The sequence below is a fragment of the Herpailurus yagouaroundi genome, unplaced genomic scaffold (genome assembly GCF_014898765.1).
Source record: "Herpailurus yagouaroundi ecotype Mexico unplaced genomic scaffold, PumYag 162, whole genome shotgun sequence".
Classification (NCBI taxonomy): domain Eukaryota; kingdom Metazoa; phylum Chordata; class Mammalia; order Carnivora; family Felidae; genus Herpailurus; species Herpailurus yagouaroundi.
The window spans coordinates 60818512-60833904 of NW_024412403.1; the positions used below are offsets into that span (position 1 = coordinate 60818512).

The 15393-nt window shown below is 38.5% G+C and overlaps 1 protein-coding gene across 9 annotated transcripts in view; it reads right to left on the reverse strand.

Annotated features, from left to right (window-relative positions):
• Positions 1–15393, reverse strand: part of SPICE1 (spindle and centriole associated protein 1) — a 57906-nt gene that overhangs the window by 42204 nt on the left and 309 nt on the right. For 3 of the 9 annotated variants that reach the window (XR_005793292.1, XR_005793291.1, XM_040484528.1), the window contains exons 1-3: positions 14365–14488; positions 6626–6724; positions 3350–3397 (exon numbers count right to left, since the gene is read on the reverse strand). Coding sequence is in view for 7 of the 9 variants with exons in the window: in XM_040484528.1 (XP_040340462.1) it covers positions 3350–3397; positions 6626–6724 (147 nt within the window). In the remaining 2 variants the exon portion in view is untranslated. Of the gene's footprint in view, positions 1–3349; positions 3398–6625; positions 6725–8010; positions 8113–12343; positions 12447–14364; positions 14489–15393 lie in introns of those variants that run through there. The other 6 variants (XM_040484526.1, XM_040484527.1, XM_040484522.1 and 3 more) reach the window with 4 other exon arrangements.

Below are 15393 nucleotides of genomic sequence, written 5' to 3' on the forward strand. Positions count from 1 at the left end.
TGTAAAGATTCTGAAGACCAAAAACAAATGAAAATGACATTTTTGAGACAACTGGGGAAATACGAATATGGACTGGGAATTAGGCAATACCAAAAAATTATTGTTACTTTTATTAGGTATGATAACAGCATTGTGGTTATATAAGAAAATATCTGCATTTTTTTAAATGCAAACTGAATATGTTGGCACAAAATGACATGTTTTCTGAGATTTGCTTTAAAATGCTACAGTGAAAAAAAAGGGTATGAAAAATGAAGCAAATATGGCAAAATTTTAATAACTATTATATCTGGGTGAACACTGTATGGGTGATCTTTATACTTTTGTCTCCATTTTCACATAAATTTGAAATTTTTCATAATAAAAAAATTTAAGTCAGTAGGGGATCATTACTATCCTCAACAAATATTTAATGAGTATCTACTAGGATTAAGATTCCCAGGTCCACAGAGACACATAAGAGGCAGCCCCTATCCCTCAAAAGCATTAACAATCCGCCCAGGGAGATTGGGAACATACAGCTGACCTTTGAATGACAAGGGTTTGAACTACGTGGATCCACTTATACACGGACTTTTTTCAATAAATACAGTACAGTACTATAAATGTAATTTCTCTTCCTTATGATTTCTTAGTAACATTTTCCTTTCTTTAACTTCATTTATTGTAAGAATATAGTATATAATACATATTACATACAATATACATGTTAATCATCTGTTTATGTTATCAGTAAGCCTTCCTGTCAATAGTAGGCTATTAGTAGTCAGGTTTTGGGGGAGTCAAAGCTCATACACAGATTTTTGACGGTGCAGGGGGCTGGCACCTGTAACTCCTACACTCTTCAAGGGCCAACTGTACATGTAAAAATAAATGATATGCATTAGGCAACACATACTTAATGCCTCATACACAGTACATACAACCACAGTTCAGAGGAGATACCAATTGTTGGGCAGCTTCAAAAAACTTCACACTTAGAACAGAGCTATAATAATCAAGACAACGTGGTGAGGCATAAGGATAGACATATAGATTGGTGGAATAAAACTTAGTGTCCAAACCAAACCCTTATGTTTACAGACCATTGATTTTCAACAAGGGTGTCAAGATAATTCAATGGAGAAATGGCACATAGGACAACAGGGTATTCATTTAGAAAAGAACGAAATTGGACCCCTATCTCACACTATATACAAAAATTAACTCAAAATGGATCAAAGACCTAAATATAAGAACTAAAATTATAAAACTTTTAAAAGGAAACATAGAAGTAAATTTTTATGAATCTTGGGTTAGATAATGGTTTCTTAGATATGACACTAAAAGCACAGGTGACAAAAGATAGATAAACAAGTTCATCAAAAGTAAAAACTTTTAGGGGCGCCTGGGTGGCTCAGTCAATTAAGCATACGACTTCGGCTTAGGTCATGATGTCACAGTTTGTGGGTTCGAGCCCCGCGTCGGGCTCTGTGCTGATAGCTCAGTGTCTGGAGCCTGCTTCGGATTCTGGGTCTCCCTCTCCCTCTGCCCCTCCCCTGCTCATGCTCTGTCTCTCTCTGTCTCAAAAATAAATAAACATTAAAAAATTTAAAATTTAAAAAAATTTTTAATTAATTAATTAAAAACTTTTGTGCTTCAAAAATACCCATCAAGAAAATGAAAAGAAAACCAACAGAATGGGAGAAAGTATTTGCAAATCATACATCTTATAAGGAACTTGGATCCAAAATGTGTAAAGAACTCTTACAACTCAAAAATAAAAACACAAGTAATCCAATTTTTAACTGGCTAAGGAATCTCAATAGACATTTCCCCAAAGAAGAAAATAATACAAAGAGCCAATATGCACACAAAAGGATGCTTAACATCATGAGTCATTAGGGCAAATCTAAACCACAATGAGATTCCACTTTACACCCACCAGGAAAACTAAAACCAAAAATACAGTAATAACAAGTGTTGGCAAGGGATATGGAAAAAGTGGAACCCTCATGCATGATAAGAATGTAAATAGTGCAGGGGCACCTGAGTGGCTCAGTCGGTTAAGCTTCCGACTTCGGCTCAGGTCATGATCTCACAGTTGGTGAGTTCGAGCCCCGCGTTGGACTCTAGGCTGACAGCTCAGAGCCTGGAGCCCGCTTCAGATTGTGTGTCTCCCTCTGTCTGCCCCTCCATTGCTTGCACTCTGTCTCTCGCATTGCCTCAAAATTAAATAAACATTTTAAAAAATTTAAAAAAAAAAGAATGTAAATAGTGCAGCCACTGTGAAAAACTGTTTGGCAGCTCTTCAGAAAGCTAACTATAGAGGCACCATATGACCCAGCAATTCTACTCCCAGGTATACAAGAGTACTAAGAACATATGTTCACCCAAAACTTGTACATGAATGTTCATAGCAGCATTATTCATAATAGTCAAAAAGTGAAAATAACCCAAATATCCAACAATGGACAAATGGATAAATAAAATATGGCATATCCATATGATGTAATAGTATTCAGCAATATAAGGAATGAAGAACTGATACATTCTACAACATGGATGAGCCTTGAAAACGTTATGCTAGACACAAAAGGACACACACTATATTCCATTTATATGAAATGTCCAGAATAGGCAAATCCATAGAGACATAAAGTAGATTAGGTGTTGACAGGGATTAGAAGGAGGGGGAGTATACAGAGTGACTGTTAATGGGTACAGGGTTTCTTTTAGGGAGTGACAAAAATCTTCTAAAATTAGAAAATGATGATAGGTATATAACTCTATGAATATACTGAAAACCAATGGGTTGTGCACTTTAAAATGGTGGATTTTATGGTATGTGAATTGTATTGTAATAAAGCTGCTTTTTTAAAAATCTACAGTAGAAACCTTTCTAAAAGTAAGCCTTGAACTAGGATAAGAAAGCAAAGTAATATTTGGACATGCACACAAAAAGGCAGACAAACTGTTCCAAGTAAAGAAAACGGCATGAATTGAGGCTCAAATGTGGAAATATACATGGCATATTCAAGGAATAAATTAGTACATTGACTACACCAGTACGTTTGTATAGGGAAGTAATAATAAAGCTAGAGATATCTATGATGTGTACAGGACAATACTGACCACAGAGATTTGAGCTGTAAACCAAACCTATCTAATAAAATTTTAATACACACTAAGTGACATTCCTAGGTAAATTCAGGAAATACTGAAGATATGCTTTTCAATTTTATACAGACATAAGATTAAATAAAACTAAACAACTTCCAGGAAGTGTCTCTGGTTTCTATTCTGAATGTCAGAAACCAAATACTAAATGAAACATTGAATAAATCTTAACTTTTGATATTAAACTTACCAGATCCTCAGGAGTTGCCCGATGAACTGTAAGATCATTCACAGTATTCTGCAAAAAAAGAGGACCTTTCTTTAAAAACAACAAAAAAAAAGATTTCTTGCAAAATATTAGTATATATTGGATTTTTTAAAAAATAGGACTTCAATGTTTATTAACTTTCTTTGGGTTATTTTCTTACAGGAAAACTTGTCTTTAGACTAGGTTAAAAAGCATTTAAAATCAGTTTTATTTTATTTTTGATAAATTCATTTTCCTTTTTTTAAAAAAAACCTTCTTTTTTATTTTTTAACTTTTTTTTTAAGTAATCCTTATGCTCAGTGTGGGGTTCAAATTCACAACCCTGAGATCAAGAGTTGAATGCTCTACTGCATGAGCCAGGCAGGTGCCCCTCAAAAATCTCCTTTTCTTAGTTTAAGCCTTCTGTACCTTTTTTTCTCCTATATGCCAGATGGGCCTCAGTTAAAAGATTATGTACTTAACTAAATAAGCAAGCTAACCTCCAAGAAACCTTTCTTTAAAGAGTTTAGGGATTTGTCTGATCATCTCATTTTAGCAAGATAAAACTGCTATTTTAAACTGAAATAGGGGTACCTGGGTGGCTCAGTTGGTAGAGCTTCTGATTCTTGGTTTCGGCTCAGGTCATGATCCCAGGGTCATGGAATTGAGCCCTACGTAGCCCCACATCAGGATCCATGCTGAGCAAGGAGCCTGCTTAAGATTCTCTCTTTCTCTCTCTGCCCCTCTCCCCTGCTCACACACTCTCAAAGTAAATAAACAAATAAATAAAATTATTTATATTCTCACATAATATATAAAACAAATGCGTTTATTTAAATTAAAATGTTAGTTTTATTACTCAAACTTCTTATCACATTTTTTCACATCCTCCAGAAAGTTATATCACACCTATGACCTTACATTGTTCATTTACGTGTGGTTAGGTATGAGTATGTACTGGATTTTAATGGCTGAAAATGGATTCAAACTCCTGGGACCAAAACGAATTTCTGTCCAGGAACCAGTATCCTCAATTTAAATATTAATATGGATTATTGTTAGTTGTCTTGGTTAAAAAATAACAGGCTATTTTTAGATGTCTTACAGAAAATAAGCAGTGTATTTACCAAGCAGTCATACATTCCATTAAAACAATAAATAAAACAGGGTAGTATGTAATTCAAAATGAGTAAGTTTAACTAAAATTGTAGTTTTCAAAATGCACTCCAGAATGAGGCACCTCTCAAGATTCCTGAAAGATAAACTGTGATCACTACAGAGAGGTTAAATCTGTATCCATGCAAACAACTTAAGCATAGAATCACATAATAAAGGATAAAGTCCGAGTGCACTGTATAATTTCATAAAATATGAAAATAGTCACTTATGTGAAAAGGTACTAAACCTACATGGCAGGTCTACCACACTGCACAACTCCAGGAACTCCCACTATTACTCTAGTCCATGTAAAAGTACCCCCTTGGAACTAAGCAATGCACAGCCTACACAACTTTAAGTAGCTGCCCTACGATTTGGCCCTTTCCAAAATGACTTCAGCCATTTTGTCATACAGATTTGGTAAGGCAGGAAATAAAACAAGTTAGAGTTCTACTTCTAACAGAAATAGAACTGGGTCTGGTGAAATGGCTTATATTAGAAGATGGATATATTCAAAGACCTAACTTTTTGGTCACAGTTCATACTTAACTCAAGGGTTCTCTATACTAAAATTGCCATTCCTTTCATATTAATTTATAAAAGTACAAGATAGGGGCACCTGGATACCTGAGTCAGTTGAGTGTCTGACCCCTGGTTTCGGCTCAGGTCGCGATGTCAAAGTTCATGGGTTCAAGCCCAGAGTCAGGCTCTGTGCTGACAGCAAGGAGCCTACTTGTGGTTCTCTCTCTCCTTCTCTCTCTCTGCCCCTCCCCCGCTCATGCTGCATGCTCGCTCTCTCTCAAAATAAAAATAAACTTTAAAAAAAGAGTTTAAAAAAAAAGTACAAGATATAACTATAAGATCTTGAGAATTATTCTTAATAATCATAATAAAATTCAAGCATATAAGTTATATGCTTGGATTTAGTTCTCATGGGAGAAAATATAATTTCATTAATACTACTATTGCTTAAAACTATTTTCTTTTGAAATTGCCTTTATATATAAATTATAAGCCATTTCAAAAAAATCTCATTATTTTTAGCAAAACAGTATTATTCAGTTTGATTTCTCCTCCCTCATTCACCATTTACTCCAAATGACTTAAAACTACTTTCAAGTTCAGTCTACAAAAAACAGATTTTTCCAGCACTAGAGATAATAAAAAAGCAAATGAGGAAAATTCTGAATGTAATTTCAAATGGTGGGTTTCGATTATGTTTTGAGCAATAGTGGCAGCATATCAGAATATTAAACTTCCCAAAGTAACCACTTTGAAGTAGACAACTTAAGTTATCATATGCATTTTTTTCTTTTAATAAGTTTCATTTATTACCTTAGAGTCACACCCTTATAATATCTTATAGCAAATCAAATGACAACAAAGTAATATAAACGCAGATAAGTCCCCCTGACCCACTTCAAAAAGGCTGTCAGTTTGCCCAGAAGTTTCCAAGTCCAAAAGAATCCCAGAGATCCAAAGTAGTCCCTGACTAGTTGCTCTCCACAACTAGAAAGAAAAGGAACCTAAAGTGTTATGGTCCAAACTAAAGTACCAAGCTACACAAGATAAAGATCCCTTTGATAATACCAAACAGTATCGGAGTGGAAGCCAGGGATCACATGTCCCAAGTACTTGAGACTTGTCTTACATCTTAACAGAACCTTTCTATTGAAACTGACCAGCCTCGGGAGGTGAAAAACAAACAATTCAGGAGAGAGAGTAAGAATCACCCATTTTATCAGCCAAAAATGCCACTCATATGATTATGATGTCACTGGTTGCCATGGGCAAATCTAAAAAAAGTACCAAAAAAATTCAGACTTCAGCAACACAGGTTAGCTACAGTTGCCTTAAGCAGTGAGTTTTCAAAGTTCGGGAGGGGAGATTTTTAAAAACACTCCCCACCCTCTTAAGATTCTCTCTTCAAAGGAGGTAGAGGTTACGGGCCTCGCATGTGTATTCTTAAAAAAATCCCCAAAGGATTCTGCTCTTAAACACTCCCAGAAATCTATTGAGCCCTATTACATTTAAAGCACTGTCTTGTGTAGACTAGGTTCATGTCATCACATCTATTCCTCCAGAGCAATCTTACAGGTTTATTATCCCGCCTAGACTTACATCCCATTCTTGCTTCACTGACGTTTTCTTCTTCTTTACTTTCAGCGCTTTCCTTCCTCCTCCTCGGGTACCATAACGGTTCACTCTGACAAGTGACATCTAGAAGTAATAATCATACCACATTTTTAAAATATAATAAAAAGTGGTAATTAGGTATCACCAGATGGGAACAAAGACATCTAAGAAAATAAAGTGTCAGTAGAAAAATTTAAGCATTATGAAGGGAACAGCCTACCAAAAATACTTGGTTCTTTTACTTCACAATTAGAAAACTGTACTGATAACTATAATAAAACAGGTTTCAAGTTAATAACTTATGTATATTTGCTTAACAAAGAACTCCAGGAATAAAAATTATGACCTAAAACAGAGCTATGGCAGTAGTCACAAGCTTTGTCATCAGTTAAACTTCACAATTAATAGAGAAAATGTCAGTCAACATGCTAACAATCTAAAAGCAAAAGGAAAAAGGCAGAGTTGGAGTTCTTTATTAAGCATTCTAGCATTCAAAACCACTACCAGATATGTATGTGTTTACTTAAAATAAAGGTGGCTAAAGTTTAGAAAACAAGTGAGTTATATCATTTCTAGTATATTTCCACATAATACTAAATGGGGATGACTATTGATACTAAACTAGCATTTGGAAATTGCCAACATTTGCTTGGCACTTGAAATAGCAATGCTAAGGATACTGGACTAAACATTACACAAAATTCGAAAAAGACTCATAGTCTCTGTATACTAGGATTTTACAATATGTATATATGACTTTAAATAAGCAACACATATACATGAACTCCATTACACAGATAAATAATTACAGAACTTTCCAGCTGACCCCCTTATTCCAAATTATCTTAAAACAAAAGACTGTAGTATTTTCCTTATGTACATTTTAAAAAAATTATTTAGTCGACTGTAATAAAAACACCTAAATGCAAGTATTTTCATAGGCTTCTCCTTAGTCCTCTTTGCATTCTGTCTTAATCCATCATATTCATTCCTCGAACATGTTATCTATTTTCAGGTTTTACAATCCAGCAAAAGAGAGAAGCCTGGCTTTTACAAGTTAGAGAAAAATCTTTAACTTGTGTTATAGTGATCATGCTGATAATGATGAGGACAGTGAAGATTGTGATAATGATGGCATTAGCTAACACATATTATGTGCATGTTGTCTACAAGGTAGTGTTCCATGTAAGCTCTTCCTACACAGTACTTCCCTTAATTCTAACAATAATTCCATTAAGTACTTACTATTTGTCACTCATTTTACAGCTAAGGGACAAATAGTTAACCAACTGTGAAGGTCACACAGTAAGTGGCAGAACCATAAATACCATTTTAAAAATGTGGAATAGAACTAAAAGTCCAGAACAAACCTTTACATTTACAATCAGTATATTTTCAACAGAGGTGCCGAGAAATAATTCAATAGGGAAAGAACAGTCTTTTCAACAAATGGTGCTGGAACAACTGGAAATCCATACAAAAAAGAATGAATTAAGACCTCTACCTCACAACATATATACAACTTAACTTAAACTACCAACTTCAGTGTAAGAGCTAAAAGTACAAAACTCCCAACGGAAAACATAAGCATAAATCTTCATGAAACTTGGGTTAAGCAATGGTTTCTTAGATATAACACTAAATATAGAACACTAAAGAAACCAAAGAAAAAATAAAGTGGACTCCATCAAAATCTAAAACTTTTGTGCTTCAAAAGACACCATGAAGAAACTGAAATGAGGGGGCGCCTGGGTGGCTCAGTCAGTTGAGCATCTGACTTCAGCTCAGGTCATGATCTCACCGTTTGTGGGTTGAAGTCCACAAGAGGCTTTACACTGATAGCATGGAGCCTGCTTCAGATTCTCTCTCTCCCCTTCTCTGCCTCTCTCCTGCTCATGCTCTCTCTCTCTCTCAAAAAAATAAACATTAAAAAAAGAAAGAAAATGGAATGACAGCCAACAGAATGGGAGAAAATATTTGCAATTCATATCTGATAAGGAACTTGGATCCAAAATATATTTTAAAAAAAAGAAAACCTTACAACTCAACAATAGAAACACAAATACTCCAATTTTAATTATTTATTTATTTTTATTTATTTATTTTTGAGACAGAGAGAGACAGAGTGCAAGTGGGGGAGGGGCAGAGAGAGAGGGAGACACAGAATCCGAAACAGGCTCCAGGCTCTGAGCTGTCAGCACAGAGCCTGACACGGGGCTCGACCCCACGAACCGTGAGATCATGACCTGAGCCAAAGTCGGACACTTAACTGACTGAGCCACCCAGGCGCCCCATACTTGATATTTTTTAAAAGTGGAATTGTTTCACTAATTTTTTTCAACATTTAAAAAAGCTAAGCATGTGTATCATAATGTATTGAATTAGTGATTTAGTTGTAAGATTTTTTTACTTTATTCAAGTTAGTTAGCATATAGTGTAGTACTCGTTTCAGTAGAACCGAGTGATTCATAACATACGTATAACACCCAGTGCTTATCCCACAAGTGCCCTCCTTAATGCCCATCACCCAATTAACCCATCCCCCACCCACCTCCCCTCCATCAACCCTCCGTTTGTTCTCTGTATTTAAGAGTCTCTTATGGTTTGCCTTCCTCTCTGTTTTTCACTTATTTTTCCTTCCCTTCCCCTATGTTCATCTGTTGTGTTTCTTAAATTCCACATAAGAGTGAAATCATATGATATTCGTCTTTCTCTGATTGACTTATTTCGCTTATTATCATACACTAGTTGCATCCACATTGTTGCAAATGAAAAGATTTCAGTCTTTTTCATCACCAAGTAATATTCCACTGCATATATACGGTATAATGGGATATACATACATTATTAATTAATTGTTGATTAATATATCTTATAAGCACTTATTTATGCTAAGCACTTCACATTTAATCCCACAATGCTATGAGGCACATACTTTCTTGAGAGACAATACAGCACAGTGGTTAAGAGTACACTCTGGGGGCGCCTGGGTGGCGCAGTCGGTTAAGCGTCCAACTTCAGCCAGGTCACGATCTCGCGGTCCGGGAGTTCGAGCCCCGCGTCAGGCTCTGGGCTGATGGCTCGGAGCCTGGAGCCTGTTTCCGATTCTGTGTCTCCCTCTCTCTCTGCCCCTCCCCCGTTCATGCTCTGTCTCTCTCTGTCCCAAAAATAAATAAACGTTGAAAAAAAAAATTTTTTTTTAATAAAAAATAAAAAAAAAAAAAAGAGTACACTCTGAAACCAGACTGTCTGGGTTCACATCCCAGCTTTGCCAGTAATTGTAAAATGGAACTAATTAAATACATAAGGTGCTTAGATCCCCTGCCTCGCACATACTAAGTTCTATTTAGGATTAATGACGATGATGTCACTGGTAGCTATTAACCATTTCTCAAATGAGAAAAATGGGGCTTAGAGAGATTACGTATATTATATTGCTCAAAGTCACATAATGGGCAGCTTGGAGGTGACATTCAACACCAGGTCTAAATGTAATGCACCACCTAGAAAATGACCAACACTGTGTTATCTCTGATTGGTTCTATATTTTCCAAATTCTCTACAATGAACCCAGGTTACTCCTAAGATAATTCATTTCATGTTACGTTATTTAAAATCCTATACTTATTCAGGGGCTGAAATTCTACAAGCCTCAATTGTGAAAAACCTACCATGAATCTGAAGTATGCAAAAACTTACGAGCAGTCAAAAGGCCCAGGTCTTGTTTCTTTCATTCGTGAGGCCCTCAACATCACAATATTTGAAATTTAGGAAAAGCAGTACTTTTTAAATCATAGGTATTTGTACACTAATGGTGACTTCTGATGATAAATATAATGTATTCAAACAGAACTTTTCTTAAGCAAAGAGACAAGGAAATTAATATAAACAATTGATCAAATGCCTGAGTATTATTTGTGGAAATATCAACAATTATCAATTTTAGCATAAGAAAATGTTATGTCCAAAACACCTCCATATTCACTGCCGAAAACAGTGGTGAAATGAAGGGATATGCTATGGTCTGAATGTGTCCCCCCAAAATTCATGTTAAATTCTAACCCCCAAAAGTGATGGAATTAGGAGATGGATGGAGCCTTTGGAAAGTGGGGTCTTTGGGAGGCAGAGCCCTCATGAATGGGGCTAGTGCCGTCATAAAAGAGGCTCCAGAGAGATCTCTAACCCCTTTCATCATGTGAGGACACAGCAAGGTATGCTGGCTATGAACCAGGAAGAGGAGCCTTACCAGAACACGACCATGCTAGAGCCTTGATACTGAACTTCCCAGCCTCCAGAACTATGAGAAAAAAACCTCTCATTTATAAGCTATCTAGTCTGGTATTTTGTTATGAAAGTCTGAATGAACTGAGTATACAACTGTTATCTTTTTTTTTTTTTTCACTTCAATTTAGCCTAGCAAAGCTGGCTGTGGTTACTCTAAGACAACTCACAATGAATCATGACCATTGTATAATCCCTGACCCTTGAGTTTGGGCAGAATCCATGGCTTATTTAGGTTTTTTTCCCCCGTGATTTGTTTTATCCAGTAAAACAAGACAAATGTGAGATATCCTTCCTTTGATCACTTATGTTATATATGTCTTATATATAGTCTTATAAGTCTTATATATAAGCCTTATGTTATATAAGGAGAGTAGAGCAAGAGAGTCCTCCTGCTGGCCTTGAAGAAGCCAACTGTCACTGTGACTGTCTGTAAAAAGGGCCATATGGTGGGGGCAGGGGGTGGGGGCAGGGAGGGTGCCTGGATGGCTCAGTTGGTTGAGCGTCTGACTCTTGATCCCAGCTCAGGTGTTGACCTCAAGGTCATGAGTTCGAGTCCCACATTGGGCTCCACACAGAGCATACACTGGGCGTGGAGCCTACTTAAAAAGGGGGGAGGGGCCGTATGGCAGGGAATTCAGACAACTGTGGGAAGCCCCCAGCAGAAAGTCAGTATGAAGACCACCACGCCCCCCCTCCCAAGGCATACAAGGCATACAGACACAAGGAAATGAATTCTGCCAGCAACCTAAGTGAGGTGAGCCTCAAGGAAGATTTTTCCCAAGCTGGGTTCCAGATGAGAATGCAGACCACCAACACCTTAATCACAACTTTGTGAGACCCTAAGCACAGTACCCTGTCCACAGGAATTGTGAGATAATAAATGAGTATTGTTTTAAGTCACTAAGTGTGTGGTAATTTGTTACACAGCACAGGAGACTAATGTACTGGCCAACTCTAAGTTCAGCCTGTGTGTGCTAAGATCACAAAGGTAGAACTAAGCTGCTATCCCACCTATGGACTTCCTTCCACCAACAAATTTCATGAAGGAATGAAGGAGAGGCATATTTTGGCACTTTTATGTACTAACCCACAGTTACACATCAAACTTTTGTAACATGGGAACCACCTTTGCACTGAAAAGTGTTCTCCTGAACATCACCAATAAGGATGACCATATTTTTCTTAACCCAGGATCAGACTCTATGGTCTGACAGAGAGATTCTTGTGCTACTCAGAGAAATCAGATTTCATACGGGAGCTATAGTTTACATGTTGAAATGTCAGACTGTAGAGATATTCTGACGGTTTGTAGTACTAAGGAGTACAAAATCAGCACAGCCCAGAAAATCTAGGCCTGTTCGGAGAAAATCTAAAATATCAATAGCTTCCTAACAGATAAAATTATTGGCGTCGTCTTACCTTTTAAGCCATTTCCAACTCTACAGACTCCCACTCCTGGAAGCCCTCCCCTCCCTTGACTTCCATGGCACTCTTCCTCCTGGTTTCTCTCCTATTCATCTATCCTTTTCTTTGCAGGCTCTGTTGGCGCCTCCTCAGATACCACATAACCAAGAAGCCTCACCCAGTTGTATCCCAATCCTCTTGTCTTTCCATTGGACACCCTCTCTCTTCATGCAATAATTCTTTTTGGATGACACTGGCGATAAAATAGTAAACAGGTCTAATACGGTGCCAATTCTTATGGAGCTTGTTTGCTAGATCACCAATAGGCAGTTCACCTCTTCCCTCAGTGATCTCACCCACACCCTTAAGCAAAACTACAAATGCACTGGGCAAACCAGCACAAATCAAGGATCCACACCTTTCCTCAACACACCTCATTTCCAACTGCCTTCTGGGCACATCTTCCAAATATCTCACATACAGTGTAGTCAAAATACAGCTTATCATCCATGCTCCTCCCTCCCCGCCAACCTCTAGTTCTTGATACACAACTGGCGTGCTCCGAACTTACAGAATTACCATCCTTCTGGTTGCTCCGGTTTAAAACCTTAGCACCATCTTCTGTTCCAATCAGATACCAGATCTATTCATTCTTTCCCTGAAATATGTCTCTCCCCTATCCCCACTTCATTCCTACCACCACTGTTTTTGTCCAAGCTCTCATTTCTCCTAATTGAACTTCCTTTCACCCATTTGCTCATTTCATTATACGTTATTTCAACAAATATTTTGAAAGCACCTGCCAAGCGCCAGGCACGAGATACAGAAAGAAAGTACAATAGGCTGCACCCTCACAGAGCTTAGGGTTTATCAGAAGACCACAATTAAATGAGTAATTACAATAAATGGGTAACACAGAAAGTAAATTCAGTGTCACGGAAATACCTTACTCTACAAAGTAAGAAAAGACCACTGCATTCCTCTAATTGCCCCCAAAATGTTTAAGCTGAGAGCTAATGTATGAATAAAGCTAGAAGTGGGGGGAAAAATGTTTCCGGTGGCAGAAAAGGCATTTACAAGTGGTTTGAGCAGTTTGACTAACAGATTTGAGGCGAGAGGCTAAAAAGAGGATAAAAAGAAAGGCGGAGGCCAGATCATGGCTTTGTAAGCTACAGTAATTTGAACACTTATCCTAAAGAACCCATAGGAAGTCACTGGAGGATTTTAGATAAGGTAAATTATGATGAGATTTGACTAGTGGAAAACTGATGAAAGGGAAACAAGTCCAAACGCTGTCCTTTCCAAACACTGTCCTTTCAATCAATCCTCTATCCAGATGTAAGAATGCAATATAGCTCTCAGCCCTTTGCTTTCTTCCCCAAAAGATTTTAATGGCTCCCTCCTGCAGAAAGGAATCCAACTCAGCTAGGCACTCGGACCCTCTCCCTGCCTTGTGGCCCGGCTGACTTTTCTTTCCAGTCTTTTTTCCTCACATCTCCCATACATTCAGCTCTCGTCTTCACGAGTAGTTTCACCCATTCTTTACGTTCCGCGCGGAACACCCTTCAGACTTTCACTGCCTTCCTTCCACGCGGTTAACCCACTCATTCAAGCTGCCCCTCAAGATACACTCTTTCCCGGCCAACAGTGGACTTAAATGACCCTCCCAGTCCCCAAGTACCCTGGGTAGTCAGTCTGTCTCCTACTAGACTGTAAACTCCTTAAAAGCTACAACAGGGTAGCCCCAACTCTCAGCTCTGCGCACAAGTGCCCGACAGCGGTGCGCACACTCAGGGTACGCGTAAGGGGAGCGTGCCAGACAGCAACACACCCAGACACGCAACCTGACACGCACACACACTAGCAAAACACAGAGTCGCCGTGCGCTTTCCGTAGTAAAGATCCTCCACCCAGACGCCCGGAGCTCTAGGGAACAGAAGGGAGACGCCACCACCGTTCTCCCCGCCCTGTAGCCCGGTCCCTAAGACTCGGTCGGGCTGCAGGCTGAAGGCCTCCGCCACGTCATCGCAACCTGCCTTGCCGTTTCCCGACGGCTGCCTCCACCGCCACTAAAACTTCAGGCTCCAGAACGGCCGGGCCCGCCACAGGTTAACCTAGCCCGCCACTTCCGGAATGTTGCCTAGGCTACCCGAGCGCCGTACTTCCGGTGGGGCCAGAGCGCAGGCGCGTCCCAAAGGCTGGCAGGGAGTGTGGTGGGTGGAGGCAGTTCCTCGCCCGTGTGCTCTGTGCAAGGTTCTGGGCAAAGCTTTCGAGGGTAGGCATGTAACGTTAGCCAGTTCCTCGTGAATTCTCTAAGAGAAAGATGTCGCTCTCCACACGAAGCTTCACATATAGTATTGACTTGCTTTCACCTTTTTTTTTTTTTCCAGAAATATTACCGCCTATCAATGTGCCATAGACTAATGCTAGGTCCTGCGGGATCTAAAAATAGGCAAGATCCCTGTCTTCAAAAAGCTTACTGCATAGTAGTAAACAGCTGTCAACAGACACAAATGTAAAATTAGGACTGTGACAAGTGCTAGAAGATACTAACTAGATACGAAATTTATAGGAATATTTGTTGGAATTACTCAGGAAAGCTGAAAAGCATGAGTCAGCTACCAGGAAAGAATAAAACATGCCTGCAGAGGGAGCCACATACGCAAAGCTGTGTGGCAAATGCAACAAAACAAAACAAAACAAAACAAAAACTGGAAGTTCAGTATATCTGGAGATCAGAGAGCAGTGGGAGCTTGTTAGAGAAGCTGACTTAATAGGTTAGCCCCAGGACAGGAAGAGCTGTGTAGGCTATGGTAAGGACTTTACAAAGCATTTAATTTGAAAATGGAGTTAATTTGCTCCAGTAAGACAACTTCGTTTAGTCCCTGGTTTTCTACTGTTAAGACACATCCGTACAGGGATCAGCAAATACATCTTCAGCACCTTCTAGATGCGAAGAACTACCTTGAAAGAGTTTCCACTCTGATTGGGGAAATTTTATGTACATATATTGACGGGTCAATCAATATAATCACTCCCTACATACATTCTCAACTCCCTGCCCC